Source organism: Thunnus thynnus, chromosome 11, assembly GCF_963924715.1.
Source record: "Thunnus thynnus chromosome 11, fThuThy2.1, whole genome shotgun sequence".
Lineage (NCBI taxonomy): Eukaryota > Metazoa > Chordata > Actinopteri > Scombriformes > Scombridae > Thunnus > Thunnus thynnus.
Genome location: NC_089527.1, coordinates 30,814,042 through 30,830,745, shown reverse-complemented (window position 1 = coordinate 30,830,745; position 16,704 = coordinate 30,814,042). Strand labels below are relative to the sequence as shown.

Here is a 16,704-nt window from a genome sequence, read left to right as displayed (position 1 = left end):
CACATTTGCAAATGGATGTCAAAGCTTGTCAGGCTGAGAGATGACTGTCGTGTAGTTCAGCTATCACTCATTTTTGTACATACATTCTCATACATCACAGAGCATTTCATCACCCTTAGAGTCTAACAGGTCTCTTTTAACTAATACATAGTTGTCCTTCGTACATTCATAAGTCTATCAGTTCCTTACCTGGGGGGTTTCTTCCTCTGCCTCTTTTCTGAGAATTAAAAGTTGAAGGCTAAATCACACAACTTTGCCTTTGATAACTTATCCTCACCTGCTGCAAACCGGCTGTTGAACACTTTTCTCACTCAAGGAATAAACAAAGGAAAAGTGTCACACTGTGCACATAGTATAACATAAGACAGTGCACGTAATTATATGACAATATAACATATATCAAGAGTATAAATTTCTATTACATCCATCTTCCACCTGAATCTGCGCCTGAATGCGTGCTGCGATCATGTCAGTTATCACAACACAAAATTAGTCACTTGGTCCAAATCACAAGCAGTCTGTTGATTTTGGCCAATTCATGTGGAAAAAGTTACGATTGCAAAATCGCATTTCAGCAAATCAAATTTCAGCAAGCATATTTCAGCATAGAGTAATGAGACAGAGATAGTGAACATAGAAAAATAAAACAAAAATGAAAATAACAACATACACAGAAAATGTGTTAAAAACACAGATTTCAAGGAGTGGTCAAACATAGAGAGATAAAACAAAATATAGAAAGAACAACATAAAACATTTGAGTAGACATTCTAAAAATATTATACAAATGCCAGTCTGTACAGGTGGGTTTTTAAAAGCTATTTAAACTGAAGCACTGACTCAGCTGATCTGATACTGAGGGGGAGTTTGTTTAACAGCATTGGAGCTAAAACAGTATAAGCATCATCCCCCCTTGTATTGAGCCTGGACCGTGGAACTTTTAGAAACATTTGGATCTCTGATCTGAGGGGTCACAATAAGGTGCAGAATAAGGGGTTAAGAGTTCTGAAATATAAAGAGGAGTCAGGCCATGTAAGGATTTAAAAGTAATCAATACAATCTTAAATTGAATTCTGTAAAAAGAAATGGGGAGCCAATGTAATTCAGCCAGGACTGGAGAGATGTGTTCCCTACGTCGAGTGTTTGTAAGAAGTCTTGCTGCTTCATTCTGCATCAATCGTAGACGGGCAACTGCGGCATCATAGGCAAATAAATAATGAATTGCAGTAATCTAGGCAAGTAACCAAACAATTTCTGCCTCTTTTAGCTCCTAGTTTTGTTTTTTCAGCTCTGTTTGGTTCAGTCTCAGCACTTCCATCAAAGCCGTTTTCCGCAGCAGCAGCAGTGCAGCAACAGCTGTTTTCAGCAAACAACCTGTGGTAAACGTACAGTACACTACCTGCCCAGCACCAAACAACAGACAAAGTCAGTGACTAGCTGGAGAAGAAAGTAACATTTAGCAGCTAAAGAGACAGGTATTTTTCCTCAGGAATGGTGGAGGACAAAACAGAGCTAAAAGGAGAGTGAATATTGAATTTGTCATGGACTCATGGTTTGGGACTCTGTGTTCTTTGGGTTTTACTGTGTTACACTTATGTTGCCTAGTCCTTTGTGTCATTTGGTTTAGCTCGTTTATGTTATATGACTTATCCTTGAAAGATTTGCATTCTCAGTTAGATTGCAGTGTTGTGTACTTGAGTTTTGTATTCTGGCTCTTTCTGAAATGGTGTTACTTTGGTTGCCTTTTATTGGTTGGTCTGTTCTCTGTGTCTTCCTAGTGTTTTATTTATCACCTTCAGCCCTTCTTCTGGTCTCTGCATTTGGGTCCACCTGCTCCACTTTTCCCGTGACAGAATTTACATTCATCAGGTGGACAGAAACACAACTCCGAATTAATACTAATGTTGCTCTGTGTGTCTTGGATGTGTAAATAGGCAATCTCATTAAATAATAGCAGTTACAATTAATGAATCCACTATAAAGTATGTCTAAGTAGAAACTGGCACCACCATTTCTTTAAAAAATTCACTTAAACTCTAAAATGCACTATCACTTCATTTAATAAGGGGTTGTTTCTTGCGTCCTCTAAATTGTTAACAGAAAGCCAATAACTTCCAAGATAATCCATGATGAATGTGGCTCTCATTGGAGTGTAGCATTTGTTCAGGATGCAGACTCATTTTTCACAAAGCTGCTATCTTTGTTTTAACAAAATTCTTCATTAATATCAGTGATCATCACAAAGGTGAAGCCAGTGTTTTCCTTCCTTCACTTCATTGTTATTCTCATTCCTCACTGTCACTTCATCGAGAGTGAATTATAAAGCCATACGTACATCCTTCCTACTGCCGTCTCCTCCCTTACTCCTCCACCATCTTATCTGAGCGGCCTCCTCCTGGCGACCTCCTCCTGGCTGCCTGCCAGAGTGCTGATCACTACACCTGTCTGTCAGCAGAATACCAACTGATTAATGCTTTCACTGCGACCATTAATAAAACTGCAGTGAGACTGCTCTCTCTAATTGAGAGGTACAGCGAGGGCTGCATTGAACCAAATGAGAAGGACACATACAGTAGAGAGACATGCCAAATCATAGGCGTGTGTGTTTGCTTGTAATTTAGGGGATGAAGAGTGGGCTGCTCTCCCTTCTGACAACCATGATATAGTTGCTCCAGTGTAAAATACAAACTGTGTACTCTGTTATTTATGTGAGGGCTAAAGACTGAGTGTACACAGACTGTTTTATCAGATTTAATTTAGTGTCTTTTCCTGTCCTGTGTGACAGTAGCCGTTTTTCGGCTCTGATCTTGGTTTTCTGCACAGCAGCAGAATCATTGTGGTGTGATGATAAAGTACTGGTGTCTAGGCCACTGGCACCAGCAGTGATCCACGGGCACTCTGCTGGACACACCCTGACTACTTGGCGCGTCTGTCTCATCCATCTCCCCTCTTCTCCCATAAGTGAAGGATTCCAGCGCCGCAATCATTTGTTCTGTGGATGAAGGGTGAGGATGCACTTCTATACACGTGTCAGACTGAGAGTGTGACTCTACTAGTGTGTCTAGTGCTGGATACACACAAATATAGGCAGGGAAGCTTCTTTTCAAGAGTGCTGATAATTCTGTTTTAATTGGTCTTTTTAGTATTTTGCTGATTTTGGCCCATGTTGGAATGTCCAGTCCCCTTTCCACTGCAGTTCATGTCACTGCTAACTCTACTGTTGTCCTGTGGAGGCTGCAGACAGATATGTGATACCTCCAGTTCAATTCACCTGCCAGCAATGACCTTCACCTGGAGGGCATTACATGTTGGAAGTTCACACTACCACTGCTTTTCCAGCCTTGGAATTAAACAGTTCAAGGATTTATATGTTAGTATATTTGCATCTTTTCAACAGCTCTTGGAATTGTTCTCTCTTCCTAAATATCAACCTGCAAATTCATAGTTTTATTCACAGTAAATATGCTCAGGTCCCTAACCTGCCTGATGACATCCCTCTAGATGCTTTTCTCACTCAGGTCCCTGTGATGAAAGGTATGATTTCATACATTTCCAGTCATATCCAAACCTTATCTTCAACCTCTCTGGATTCTGTGTAGGCTCTTTGGGAGGAGGATTTGGGGGAAGGGATCTCTGAGGAGCTTTGGGGGGATATTAAATGTGTGCACACCTTATCTGTCTGGGTTGATTCAATGTAAAGTTGTTCATTGCACTCATTGGACCAAAGTCAGGTTTTCAAAATTTATGACAATTCTGACCCCTCTTGTGAAAAATGTCATCAAACACCTGCAAACCATGTGCATATGTATTGGTCATGTGCGTCTCTGTATAACTACTGGACTGCGACTTTCAATACTGGCAGAGGTAACTGGGACACTTATTGAGCATAATGCCATTACTGCTCTGTTCAGTATCTCTCAGTTTCCTTTGCCTATAGGTTCCAAGTGGATCTGATAACTTTTGTAACATTATTAGCTAGACGTCTAATACTAATGAGATGGAAATCACCAACACCGCCTTCTTTCAATCTGTGGGTATAAGAAATCTTCAATAATTTACAGCTTGAAAAAATCAGATATACTGTACCTTAGCCAGGGCATTTTTATTTATAAAGCATGTTTCATAGACAGAGGTTCAAGGTGCTGTACAGAGAAGTTAAAACACATTTGGAAAAGAGCAAAATAAAAGAGATAACATTTTTAATGAAAATTAAAAAAATAATTATGAAGTAAACTAAAAGAGTAAAATACTAAAATAATAGAAATAAATAAATAAAAAAAGATTATTATTATCAATAATAATAATAATAATAATAATAATAATAATAATTAGACCATGAGTTTTAAGAGCATTTAGTTAAAAGCACTTGAGAATAAGGTTTTCAGTCCAGATTTAAAAGTTACAAGGGTTGGGGCATTCCTGCGACAATCAGGCAGTTGGTTCCAGCACTGTGCTACATAATGACTAAAAGCTGATTCTGCTTGTTCAGATTTTGCTCTGGGCACCACTAGCAGTCCACTGCATAAGAGGTCTTGCAGGGTTATATTGCTCAAGCATATCAGTCAAATAAAAACATTAATCAGTTTTTCCAAATCTTGTTTTGTCATAAGGTTCCTGACTGTGGCTATGTTTTTAATGTGATAAAATGCTGATTTTGTCATTGGTTTTACATGACTTTTAAAACTTAGGTTGGAGTCAATGAAAAGACCAAGGTTCTTAACCTGCTCTTTTGTTTTTAGTGCCTTGTCCGTTAAGTGAGCAGCAACCCTGAGCCTCTTATCTTAGCTGTGAAATAAAATTACCTCTGTTTTTTCTTTGTTTAACCGCAAGAAATTTTGTGACATCCAGTTATTTATTCGCACAGTGACTTTGCATAATGACTGTATAGGATCATAGTCATTTGATGAGAGAGTTAAGTAAATTAGAGTGTCATCAGCATAACTAAGACAAGCAAGGTTGTTGTTCTGAATGATGTAGCAAAGTGGGAGCATGTACAGGTTAAACAGAAGCAGGCCGGGATTTGACTCTTAAGGTACACCACATGGAAAGGGCAACAAAATAATACCTGCCCTCCAAGTATGATTTCAGCCATTTTAAAATTGTTCCAGAAAAACGAATTCAGTTTTTCAGTCTATGTAAAAGTATACTGTAATTGACAGTATCAAAGGCCGTACTAAGGTCTAAAAGCACTAAAATTGATGTCTTGCCTGAATCACTATTAAAATGAATATCATTAAAAACCTTTATAAGAGCCGTCTCTGTGCTCTGAGTGGCATGAAAGCCTGATTGAAATTCATCAAAATAGTCATTTAAATTAAGAATTGTGTTAGCTGATTAAAAATTGCCTTCTCTATATTTTTGCCTGAAAAGAGTACATTTGAGATGGTTCAGAAGTTGCTGAGAGTAGAGGTATCTAGGTTGCTTTTTTTTTTTTTTTGAAATAAGAGCTTAACAACTGCAATTTTCAAAGATGAAGAAAAGGTGCCAGACAGAAGTGATGTATTCACTATGTTAAGAACATTAGTTTCTATGGAGTCAAAAACATGTTTTAAAAAGTTAGTGGGCAAACTGTCAAGACAAGTGAATCAATTAAGGTGCTGCACTATTTCTAATCAGGTATCTCTGTTGATGGGGCTGAACTATGATATAAGGACTGGTTTCGTTGAAAGTGTAGTTGGGAAATTAAAGGTTTGGTTCAGGCTTGAGCTAATCTCAAGTCTGATATCTTCAATTTTATTTCTAAAAAAGGATGCAAATTCATTACACTTCACATTACACTCAGGTGAGAGAAATTCAGGAGCTATTTGCAGGGCGGGATTTGTCAGTCTCTCTACTGTAGCAAATAAAGCGCGAGCATTGTTTTTATTTTTGTTTATGATATTGGAGAAAAAGGGTTGTCTTGCTTTGCAAATTGTATTGTAGGAATGGAAAATGCTTCTGTAGATATCATAGTGTATTTGAAGTTTGGTTTTACGCCATTTGAGTTCAACTTTTCTGCACTCTCTTTTCCTTAGCCTTACGGGTGCTTTCTGTTTATAAGTTACTGTCTTATGCTACACCAGTGCAATGTCGATTATAATATACAGTATTCTGGAACTGAAGTTATTCAGTAGAACATCAACAGGGTCAGATGTTCCAGTTGAAGTTGTAGACATTGCCTGTCTAAAAAGAGCAGCAGTATGGTCCCTTAAGTACCTCTTCTTTACAACCATGGTTTGGATTTGAAGGTTGGATGTAAGAAACAAGTCAAAAAATTTACAGAAATGTTCCGATAGAGCCAAGTCCTTGACCATGGAGACCCTTAGCGATAATCAAGTCCAGAGTATGTCCTTGAGGGCTCCTTTGCTCCCTCACATACTGACATAGTCCAAAATTATCAAATAGTGCGTTAAGTTCATTTGCATAATTATTCTTTGGGTTATCACCATGTATGTTGAAGTCACCAGCTATTAGAAGACAATCAAAGTCTGTGCAAATCGCAGATAAGAGTTTGCTCAGCTCCTTGAGAAAATGTCGTGCTGAGTGCCTTGGAGGTCTACAAATGATATGATAAGTAGAATGTGAGGTGAACATTTAAGGAGAGCGCAGAGGTATTTAAATGACATAAAATTACCAAATGACGCTTGCATCTGTATGAATCTTTAAATAGGGTTGCTACGCCCCCATCTGTCCTCCCTGGTGGTGTTGATAAAATTATAGTTATAGTTTAATTAATGTTTGCACAGCTGGCTTTGTCTAGCCAGGTGTCAGTTAAAAAATCTGCACATAAAATCAAGTTTATGTGCAGAAATAAGATCATTTACTAAAAGAAGGTTTGTTTGTGAGGGATCTGATGTTGCGAGAGCTAATTTTGCTGAACATGCAGTGGGTGTTACATGCACTGGCGACTGGTCATTAGGGGCACAGCCCCACCTGCTGTCGCCAGAAAGAACTGCAAACAAATTATATTATTATCAATTTTCAAATTTTTATCTGCTATATTTTATTATCAATGAATATAGCATCTTCATAAATTGCATTATATAATTTGTGTTAGCATTTTAGTTCATTTTTAATTGTTCCCTGCCTTGCTGCTTCGACTGCGTTTTCCTGATTCGTGTCCACAGTGGGCCTACGGTGGCCGGCGTGAATGTGGGGCTAGCCCCTCTCTCACAATGCAATGTGTATTGTACGTGGGAAAATATGAATATGCATGCTCAGAGTGTTAGTGTATTCAATGTAGATCACATAAAATTGATGACAAGTGGGGCAAACAGCCTGTAGCCCCACTAATGCATCATTTCAAATGACGCTGCAGTGAGGCTACAGCGTGAGCTTGGAATTTACAGTCAGTAAAAAAGAGAGGAGACTCTCTTAGCTAACGCCTGTTAACTTGAAAAAATAAAGTGGATTTCATACTCACAGGGTATAAACCCTTTATTTGGAGGAGAAATTGCAATTAAAGCGCCTTGGAGCCCACCAGCCATGGGATACTGTCATCACTCAAACTGCTGGTAAAATTAACCGTGGGGTTTAATGTGATGAAGTTTGCCCAGAGGAAAAACCGCCATGCTGCCCTTTTTCTGAGCCATCGGTGGTGGTCTGTGCATTGGCCGTGCATTGGTGGTCCGTGCATTAGCCATATTGTTGTGCCAGATCAATTGATATAAATGGTGACGGGTGTCAGTGTGCCCATGCTTATCTATTAAGGTTGTTGTCATAAAGTTGTTGTCAAAGAATGGATTCGTATCCCTAAAATGTTGTCTTTGCACTTTGTTGTGGTGTCGCGCTCTTTGCTGTTAGCTTATGGCTCTGTAAGCTCATTTGTTTTGAGCTTGGTTGTGTCAGCTTATGACAATAGAATATTGCGTTCTTAATTAAGCAATATTGCACCAGAGGGTGTGCTTCAGTGATGCGGTCGAGCACCTCGTTCCTGACCACTTCACTGTTGTGAGTCAGCCAACCAACTTGAGCTAATGCTTTCTAGAGATCGTGGCATTTCCCAAACTGAATAAATACCACACATCTAAATGTCTAGTTGACCAATCAGATTGCTTGGTCCGAACTACCTGTTATATGATTTAGGCTTGCAACAGTGGTAATGTAACTTGTGTAATTTTTCTCACTCTCTCTCACTCACTCTCTGACTCACTCACACACACACACTCTCTCTCGCCACTTTGTTGTTAAAAGTGTTTTGTGGAGCCATGCATGGACCCATAACACATACACAAGTACTGTAGTTTTCCTGGAATGTAGCCTATCTATTGAAGTAGTTGGTGCCCAACCAATTTTTTACATATAAAAATGCCACTGGTTACAGGTATGGATTGGTATGTGACATGATGTCAACTGGAGAAGTTAACAGCTTTGTTTGAACAACCTTTAGTGATTCTGTTTCTAATTACGACAGGTATAGTCAAGAGATGTTTTTGGAGTGCTGTAGGTGATTGGGAGCACCAGGCCACAGGATGGAGCTGGTGAACGTAATAGTGGGGATCGTGGCAGTGGTGACATGGTGAAGTAGTTACTCAGCGGGAGACCGAAGTGGCCAGTAGTGGACATGTGGTAGTTGCAAGTCAGGACCCTGGAGTGTTAAAAATGATATAAAACAAGTTGTCAGCCACCTTAACGCCTGGAAAACAAAAACACTTGGTGGATTTTCTTCAGACTTTTCTTATGTTGAAATCCCTTTTGATAACCATGGCCAGACTGGGGGTTGATGATGAGGTTTGAGGTGATGGGGTTAAGGACGAGTCAACAGTAGTGGGGGTGGAGTTGCGCGAGTGGGCAGTGGTGGGACAGGAGCCAGAGAAGAGGACAAAGGTGCAGGAGTTAACTGTGGCTTGGAGTGATGAGTAGTGGAGCAAGAAGATTGTCCAGGTTCAGCTAAACACAGAGTCAGAGCCAGAATGATAAACAAGCAGAGAGGCTGACGTGTTGGTGTGAAGAAATGCCTTCCAGGGGGGTCATCAGACTCCAGAGACGAAGGGGAGATGTGGTGACTGGTGGGTGGGGGAAGTCCTGCTTGTCCAGGATGGAATATTTGTTGGTTAGCTGGAGGGCCTCAGGCGGATGGGGACAACAGGGGAGTTTCCCAACATGTTTACCTTCATAGGCAGCAGTCCATGGCTCCCTCTGGCTAGGAGTGGAGTTAACCAAGGCCTTAGGCTTAGGTCCCAGCTGGGTCCATTGGTCTGCAGCCTGGGCAGTGGCAACATCCAGACATGGGACAGTCGAATCTAGTTCTCTGGCGGTTGTGGTGGTGACAGTGGGGCCCATGGTGATCAAAGAGTTGAGGATCTGTTCTTCATCTCTGAGCTGGCACAGGATGGATACTCTCCCTTCCAACTCAAGAGTTTTTCTGGGTCAGGCGGAGACAGCTGCTAGGAGAAGAGTTATGGCTAATAAAAGGAGTCGTTGGTGTAGTAAGCCGGCAGCGACACAGGGTTAGACTTACCCGCGAGGGCTCCACAATGGGAACTCACAGCGGAAAGTAGACTTACCGGCACAGGCCAAAAGACTGGGCCTTCTGCAATGGATCAGCTTCCAGTAAGCAGGTTTGATATCCATGCTTTCCTCCCCATTTGTGGTGTTGGTGGTGAAAACATTAGAACAGCAGAAATATCATCTGCTGTCCCTGTTCGCAAGTTAGCTCCTATGCTAAAAACAAGCTGGATTATGCTAGCAGCAAATCCACTAGCATCTACTATCCTGACCGGGAGATTTAAAACTTAACATCCGAACATCTGATAACTAAAATCTTTTATTTTGTTAAAACATACAGTGAGGCCCAAATGTCTGAGACCACTTTCCCATGTAGGTAAAACAGAGCTTCTGATGGACAAGCACACTCTTACACATGCACATCATCATTGAATTGAAAGGCTCTTCCAAGAAACTTAAAAAGATGTGGGGTCCTTTCTTTACCTATGTAGAGAAGATTACTTTCCCAGTTATCCGTGAATAAGATTCCATTTTATCTTATTCATTTATTACTTTTATTTATTTTTCTGACCTGAAGGGTGAGGTTATTATGTTTACTATACTATATGAAATATTACCAAGCTGACTGACTGTGTTGTGTTTCCTTATAGTTGCTATGTATTGTATGCTGTTGTTTTTTCTGGTGCACTACCATGACATGACACTGTCACTCACGAGCACTTTAACATTATTGTTAATTTGTGCGTAAACAAAATGATAATAAAAAAAATCCCAAATCCAGCTCAAAATCCTAAAACTACCACATCAGACAGAGCCTAATGTTGTGTTGGCATCAAGGTTTATTATCCTTTATAATGTACAATATACAAAAATATAGGGTACCAAAAAATTCACAGTGTCTAAAAGGCAGTGATTACAGTCTACATGACAGGTCTAACCGTACACCTGGTAAGTTGCATAGAAGGGCACAGAGCCTCACATCGCAGGGGACAGAGCTCAAAAATGACCAATCATATATTGTATGACTGGGCCTGTAGAGGCTTAGATTAGATCAAAATATCGTCTTCTGAATTGTGTATCTCCTTCTTATGTGACTATTTGAATGGTGCAGTCTATAATGTTTGGTGCTCTCTCTCTTTATCAGTGCTACACTGAGTTATTTTCAGTCTGGGTTCATGTGTCTCTAGAAATTTGATGTTTGAGCAGCTGGAAAGGTCATAAGCCACAGGAGGTCGGTCACATTGTGGAGCTCTGTCCCCAAACAAACCTCATGGTTGGTGTGTACTTAGCTGCTGCACTTTTTTTAAACAACTATAAGGCTTTTTTAAACAAACAGTGTTAGCTATACAATATACAGATACATTTACACGATCCTCTTCAGGGTCATTAAATGGGCCGCAGAAGGCTGTCGCTCCTATATACAGATAGAGCTCTCATATCGTGCATGTACAGTAGCTGAACTGAAAAGCATTGCTGGGTTAGCATTCATCGATCAGGCAATAATAATAAAATATAGCTGTGAAAATGCCCTTTATAAACCAAGCTTTGACTATAAATAGTGTCCGTTCCTCCTCCAGAGGAACCAGAGGTCAATGCTTTAACTTACAATGATTAACATCTCATACATGAAATATAGAAAAACCAGTAGAACAGCTGGAGTGTCAGTGACAGAATGTGGAAAAAAAATGCACATACGCCTTTACAGACCTCCTCATATATAGTCATATGTATGAAAGCATTTACATTGTACAAAATACAGTTACCCCCCTCGTTCAGTCTAGCATACAGCCGCACAGACATGTACATGTGTTTGCATGTACACACATCCATACACACATGCACACTTTTAAATCTTCACACAGGCAAACTTCTGAGCAAGCATAACTTTGTTTTTTTTTCTTTTCAAGAGGGGCCAGATTGATGTTTTGTTACAGTCATTCTTTGTAAAAAAAAAAAAAAAAAAAAACACATCGACAATGTTTATCATTTTATCTTTGTGTTAACAACATTTCATGAACTGAAGATGGAATGGTTACCGAACTGCCGAAAAATCAAGAAAACAAAGGAATGTGTTCAATCAGTGAGGTGAAATTAGAGAAACAAGAATTAATCAGCTATATCTTATTTAACAAAATATTTCCTCCTATGCTACGGCTCGTCTGAGCATAAAACAAATATCATCTTTAAAAAAGAAACATAAAAAAAACAAGTGCCAGTCTACTAGCTTATTCTATCATCATAGAAAACCCAATCCAGTTGTTCAGCACACTGGCCATATTTGATATGACCACCGAGCTATTTAGCACTCAGTAGAATCGATGCATCCATTGGAGAATCAATTGGAGAATCAATCAATTCCATTTCAAAAGTCTTTATTGTTCTTGAAAAAAAACCCAAACAAAACAGAAGAAATAGAAAGAAAACGAATCTTGTCCATGCCCACTATTGCATACAGGCACCCAAGGCATTCCCAAAGCTTTATGTACAGTTCAGACCGCTTCCCACAATCCCCATTGCTCTGACTTTACCAGTTAATGTCTTTGACCACAAAAGGCGTATTACATCAGCAGGTTTAGAGAATATTTCTCTACAACTCAGGCTGATGTGTAGTGTTGTGACTTCTCCACACTGCCGACCAAAATCTTCATTGACTCTGATGTTCTTATCTTTTCCGTCACATGAAATATCAACAATGTGGGGCGTGCATCCCTCCTGAACAACGAAGCTGATATTGATCTGTAATTTATTTCATCATCAACTTCATTGAGTTTTCTCCTTTGTTGTTGTTCTCTCGCTCTTTGCCATTCGGCAAGGACATAACGATAAGCGCTGTTTGTTCTGAGTAACCGGGACTGAGAATGTGGTTTGTAATGGAGAGATGTAAAAGGGTGACCCACATCCAGAGAAATGTAACTTTTTAAAAATGTTCTGTTCATGTTCGTCTCTGGAATTGTTGATGTTCGACTCTACACCTGCACTGAAGTGTTCAGGTTGTAACAATCTGTCTAGAGTTTTCCACTGAATCCCCACATGATGCTCTGGGTTGACACTGCTATATCCAGTCAGGCCCTTACAATAACACACCCCCAGCTGGTTGCATAAGTCCCTAACAGCTCCAGGACACAGGCATTGTTGCAAAAGCCTCATCTCCTGATGGAAAGTTCCAGAAATGCTCTTGAAAACACAAACCCTACCATGTGGAAGATACCGTGGGTGCCAGGAGAGGGACAGTGGCGAACAGAGGAACATAGCCGAGCTCTGAGAAAACTCTTCAGTTCATATTGGTTCAGTTATGTCACCATGGCATTAGGGGAAGGGGGTCCATTTGGGGCAACGGCAAGGGGTTTGGAGAGCCGGTTGTGGGGCGTCTCAGCTGTTGTTGCTGTGGTTATATGTCCTGCATGGCGAAGGGGAAGAGTTGGGCTGGTAGTCATATTTGCCAAGCGCTGTTGGATAGTAGGTGGTGGTGTAGACGTTTGTCTGCTGAAGTGGAGTTGGATAGAAATTGGACCTTTCATCTGGCAGCAGGTTGTTCTTGTTCAGTGTCTGGAATGGCAGCAGAGAAAATTTGAAGAATTTAAATAAAAACCTTTCCACTGTTACAAAATCATCTATTTGCTTTTTAAATGTCTTATTGCTTAAGAATTTCAGAAAATCAACTTTGTGCTCACACACAATAGGCTACACATTTGACCAGCAAAGCCTCTCATGTGTCAATTTGTGTTTTAAGAAAATAATAAACTTTTATGACTCAATTACTTGTCTTTTAATTCCATTTTTATGCTTTATTCTTTCTTTCTTTTTGAGATACAGACACCCATTTCTAGAGAAAATCTGACAAGTTGATTTTAATTGGAAACGGCACCCTGGAAGATTTTTTTACTTGTTTTAAAAAAGTAAGGTTTTTAAAAGTCAATTATAGACAGAACTGACGTGATCAGACACATAATACCACATAAGCCACACACATAGTATCAGAGTAATTCTTTCCCGCAGGTGAATAAATTCCTCCACTAGCTTCGAGGTTATAGCTTGTGCACTATAAGTATATTCATAACCAAAGCAAACCAATTTAACAAATTTAATTTAGTTCATGTCAGGCATACTCAGTACACTAATATATGAGATGGCAGGAATTCACTGCAGCTCTCTTAAATAAAAACAAGTCTAAAACCCACATTTTATTCTAATGCAATTGCTGAGTCTCTGGTAAAAGCCGAACATAAGGTGAAACACTTTCCAGAGGAAGCATTAGACTAATGTAATCCATCTGAACAGCTCTGGGGACAGAGGCAGGAAGATAATCAGGTTAGAGTTGGTGAAATGCATGGTGAAACGCTGGGCATCATAAATTGGCCTGAAGGAGAGGGAACCTGCAGGATGAACAGTGCTGTAGCGGTACACAGTGACATCAGCTGCACATCCTGCAGGGTCGGGTCACTCCTTCTGGTCATTAAAGCTAATGAGTTCAGGCTCTCAGCCCCATGATGGCTGTCAGCACTGCGTCCACACAGCGACAACAGTAACAGCAAGGACAAGTGTCAGGAGGCTGACACCGTCAACAATATAGAGATGGGTCATTGTTGTTCGTCGACACTGTTCCTGCTGTGCTTTGGTAGGACCTCAGACACTGTCAGGTAGACAGGAAAGGTTAAGGTGAATCCTGGCTAGCAGGGATAAGGCTATAGACAGAAGCCATGCTTAGACCAAAATCAGTGCTGGGTTAAAAAATGCAGGTGATACATATGAGAAAATAAAATGTAATCCAAGAAGTCAGTTTAATACATTCATGAATCTTTATCACATGCTATAACACTGCAGAGTTTTTTTTTTTACAGTAAGACAGGGTGTTAGAAGACAGTGAAAATCTCCAACTTGATGATTACCCACCAGCATTTCATTGGCCAACACAGTACTTTAAGTGTTGCATTGTGTTGTGGCAAAAGTTGAGTTTTTGTTTTTGCCCCCACTGTACCAATCTCACTCTCTCATTGAATTAAATGAGGGTTTTTTGATGCAGTACCAGGTAGACTGTGCAGCAGCTGAGAAAGACAATCATTTTGATAAATATCTGTGGTTTCAGCAGCTAGTTGATGTGTGCCATCGCATCCAGTTTTACAAAAAACACATTGGGATTCAAGATGCAACGACAGTGTTAGGCCTGATGGATTAGTGTCAACAGGAAATGTGATGCCATCTCCTGATTGGCAAGTTTACAGAGTGTCTGAAAGAGGTGTAAAAATATCAGTTTGTAATATCATTCAATAATCTGAGCAGCTGTGGGATCATTCAGAGAGGCAGCGGGGAGGGAGACCTGTCCAGAATTTTAAGGTAACATTTCTGAGCATATGAATATAACAGGATGGAATGAGTCACTGCACTGCCTTTCACATAAAGAATACAGTAATATTTAAGAGTTGCAAGTTCAATTTGGAAAAACACAGGTCAGGAAAATGGTTGGTTTCTGATTAGCAAATTTTAATTAACTTAAATTAGTGATCGGGATCAGCCCCAAAAAGCCTGATTGGAGCTTCCGTGCAGACAAAAAAAATGAGATGGTGGTGGCAAAGGTCTAACTCCACCCTTGTCTGAGGTCATAAAACGTTTTACGTTCATTTATCTACAGCTTTTTATCACAAGCATTCCTTAAAAGGACTTTACTGAGACAGAAAAATCAATGATAATCTCCCAGAGTTGAACCAATCAACATTCAGTTAGAGAGCAAAACAATAAAACCTGCAAAGAATAGGACACAAACTTGCAATGAAAGTCTGTGACCCTCTGATGAAAAAAAGTTTCTTGACTTGCTGTAAATGTGAATGCACAGTAGACTGATAACTGTGGGAGGTCAGGGGCTCTCTAATGCTTTAGAAAGCTAATGGGGCCCATTAATAAGGACTTGGTTTGTGGGCAGGTAGAAGAGGCTACAGAAAAGTCTATAGGTTCTGTATAAGAGCAAGGAGGAATGAAAATGAGCAGTAATTCATCTTCTGTGGTTAGCGCTCTATTGAGATAAATGCATGAATAAAGGTTCTAAATAAAACATGAATCACATTCATTGCCCTTGAATCTTCAACATTTACATTGTGTGTGTTTGTGCATGTGAGTAACGCCGAGTAAATAGCACTTTTATTTCCACTTGTCTTAACTTGTAGAACATTTGAAGACGCAGGTACAAAGACCTTCAACGTTCACGTACCTTGAACTCCATGGGTGTGTATTTCTCGTTCTTTGGCGTGGTGTTACCCTTGTAGTTAAGGTGGTTCGGGGTGGTGGGGTGAATGACGGCCGACTCCTGCGAAGGCTTATGGAAGCGTTGACAGTACACGTAGATCAGGAAGGACAGCAGCCCCGCCCCAAGGAAACAGGAAACACCAGTGGCAATCAGGTGGATGGAGGTGAATGCTGGGAAAAGAAGACGATACATGGAGAGTTATTGAAGGCTCAGCATACAGTATTGGATCTTGTTTTTAAGAACTGTTTTCTCGCAACCCTGGTTTAATGTATATCCCAATTTTACATGATGCTCATTCTGAATTACAGCGGTGCAAGAGTTGCTGGTGGTCTAGAGGTAAAGATGCATACCATAAAACCATAAAACAACATCAGGCTTTGCTTCCAATTTTCAACCTGGTTTGAAGGTGAGAAAAGAAGGCTTATTTTTTCTATTGATTTAACACACAGCATGAGCTAACTGATGATTAGTACTTTGCATATCTGACTGATTATTGAGGGGACGATTTCTTAACTTAAATCTCTTAGTATAACATTAAGTACACTAAGTATAGCGTTAGTTCAGACAGAGCACTGAAGTCACTCTTGATTGGTATCAACGGCTTCATTCATGTTTCACAATGGCTGGCTTCCTCACCAGCTGTTTGGCCAATATAACCTGCATTTCTCACTGCTAGTTTGTTGCCGCACCTCCCTCCACCTCCCCACCCTCCTCCCTTTGTGGTGGGATTTTGGCATTGTTAATTGAACTAGGATTTAATGTTCAAGTATGTGTTTGTTCTCCCAACAGAACTGTCATTTCTTCTCAAATTCTTTGTGAACTCCTTCAAAGAGCGGAGCCTTTTCTGCCAAATATGACTGTATACCCTTTTGCTAGGAATGGTCAATTTGTTGACCCGTCTGACTGGACTGAGCTCATGAAATGTAGTCTGGCTGTGTGAGGCTGCTATGAAAGCTTGTTAAATTAAAACATACCTTTTTCCTTTCTGTGATGGACTAGAGCATTAAATTACAGAAGCTATTTCAGAAAGAAAAAAAAATGCT

The 16,704-nt window shown here is 40.1% G+C and overlaps 1 protein-coding gene across 8 annotated transcripts in view; it reads right to left on the bottom strand.

The window, feature by feature from the left end:
- Window positions 1-10,247: 10,247 nt before the first annotated feature.
- sema5ba (sema domain, seven thrombospondin repeats (type 1 and type 1-like), transmembrane domain (TM) and short cytoplasmic domain, (semaphorin) 5Ba) overlaps window positions 10,248-16,704 on the bottom strand; it is a 170,846-nt gene continuing 164,389 nt past the window's right edge. For all 8 annotated transcript variants that reach the window (XM_067604432.1, XM_067604431.1, XM_067604429.1 and 5 more), the window contains 2 exons: window positions 15,626-15,831; window positions 10,248-12,972 (listed from right to left, as the gene is read on the bottom strand). In XM_067604432.1, coding sequence (XP_067460533.1) covers window positions 12,796-12,972; window positions 15,626-15,831 — 383 coding nt within the window. In that variant the 3' untranslated portion in view covers window positions 10,248-12,795. The remainder of the gene's footprint in view (window positions 12,973-15,625; window positions 15,832-16,704) is intronic.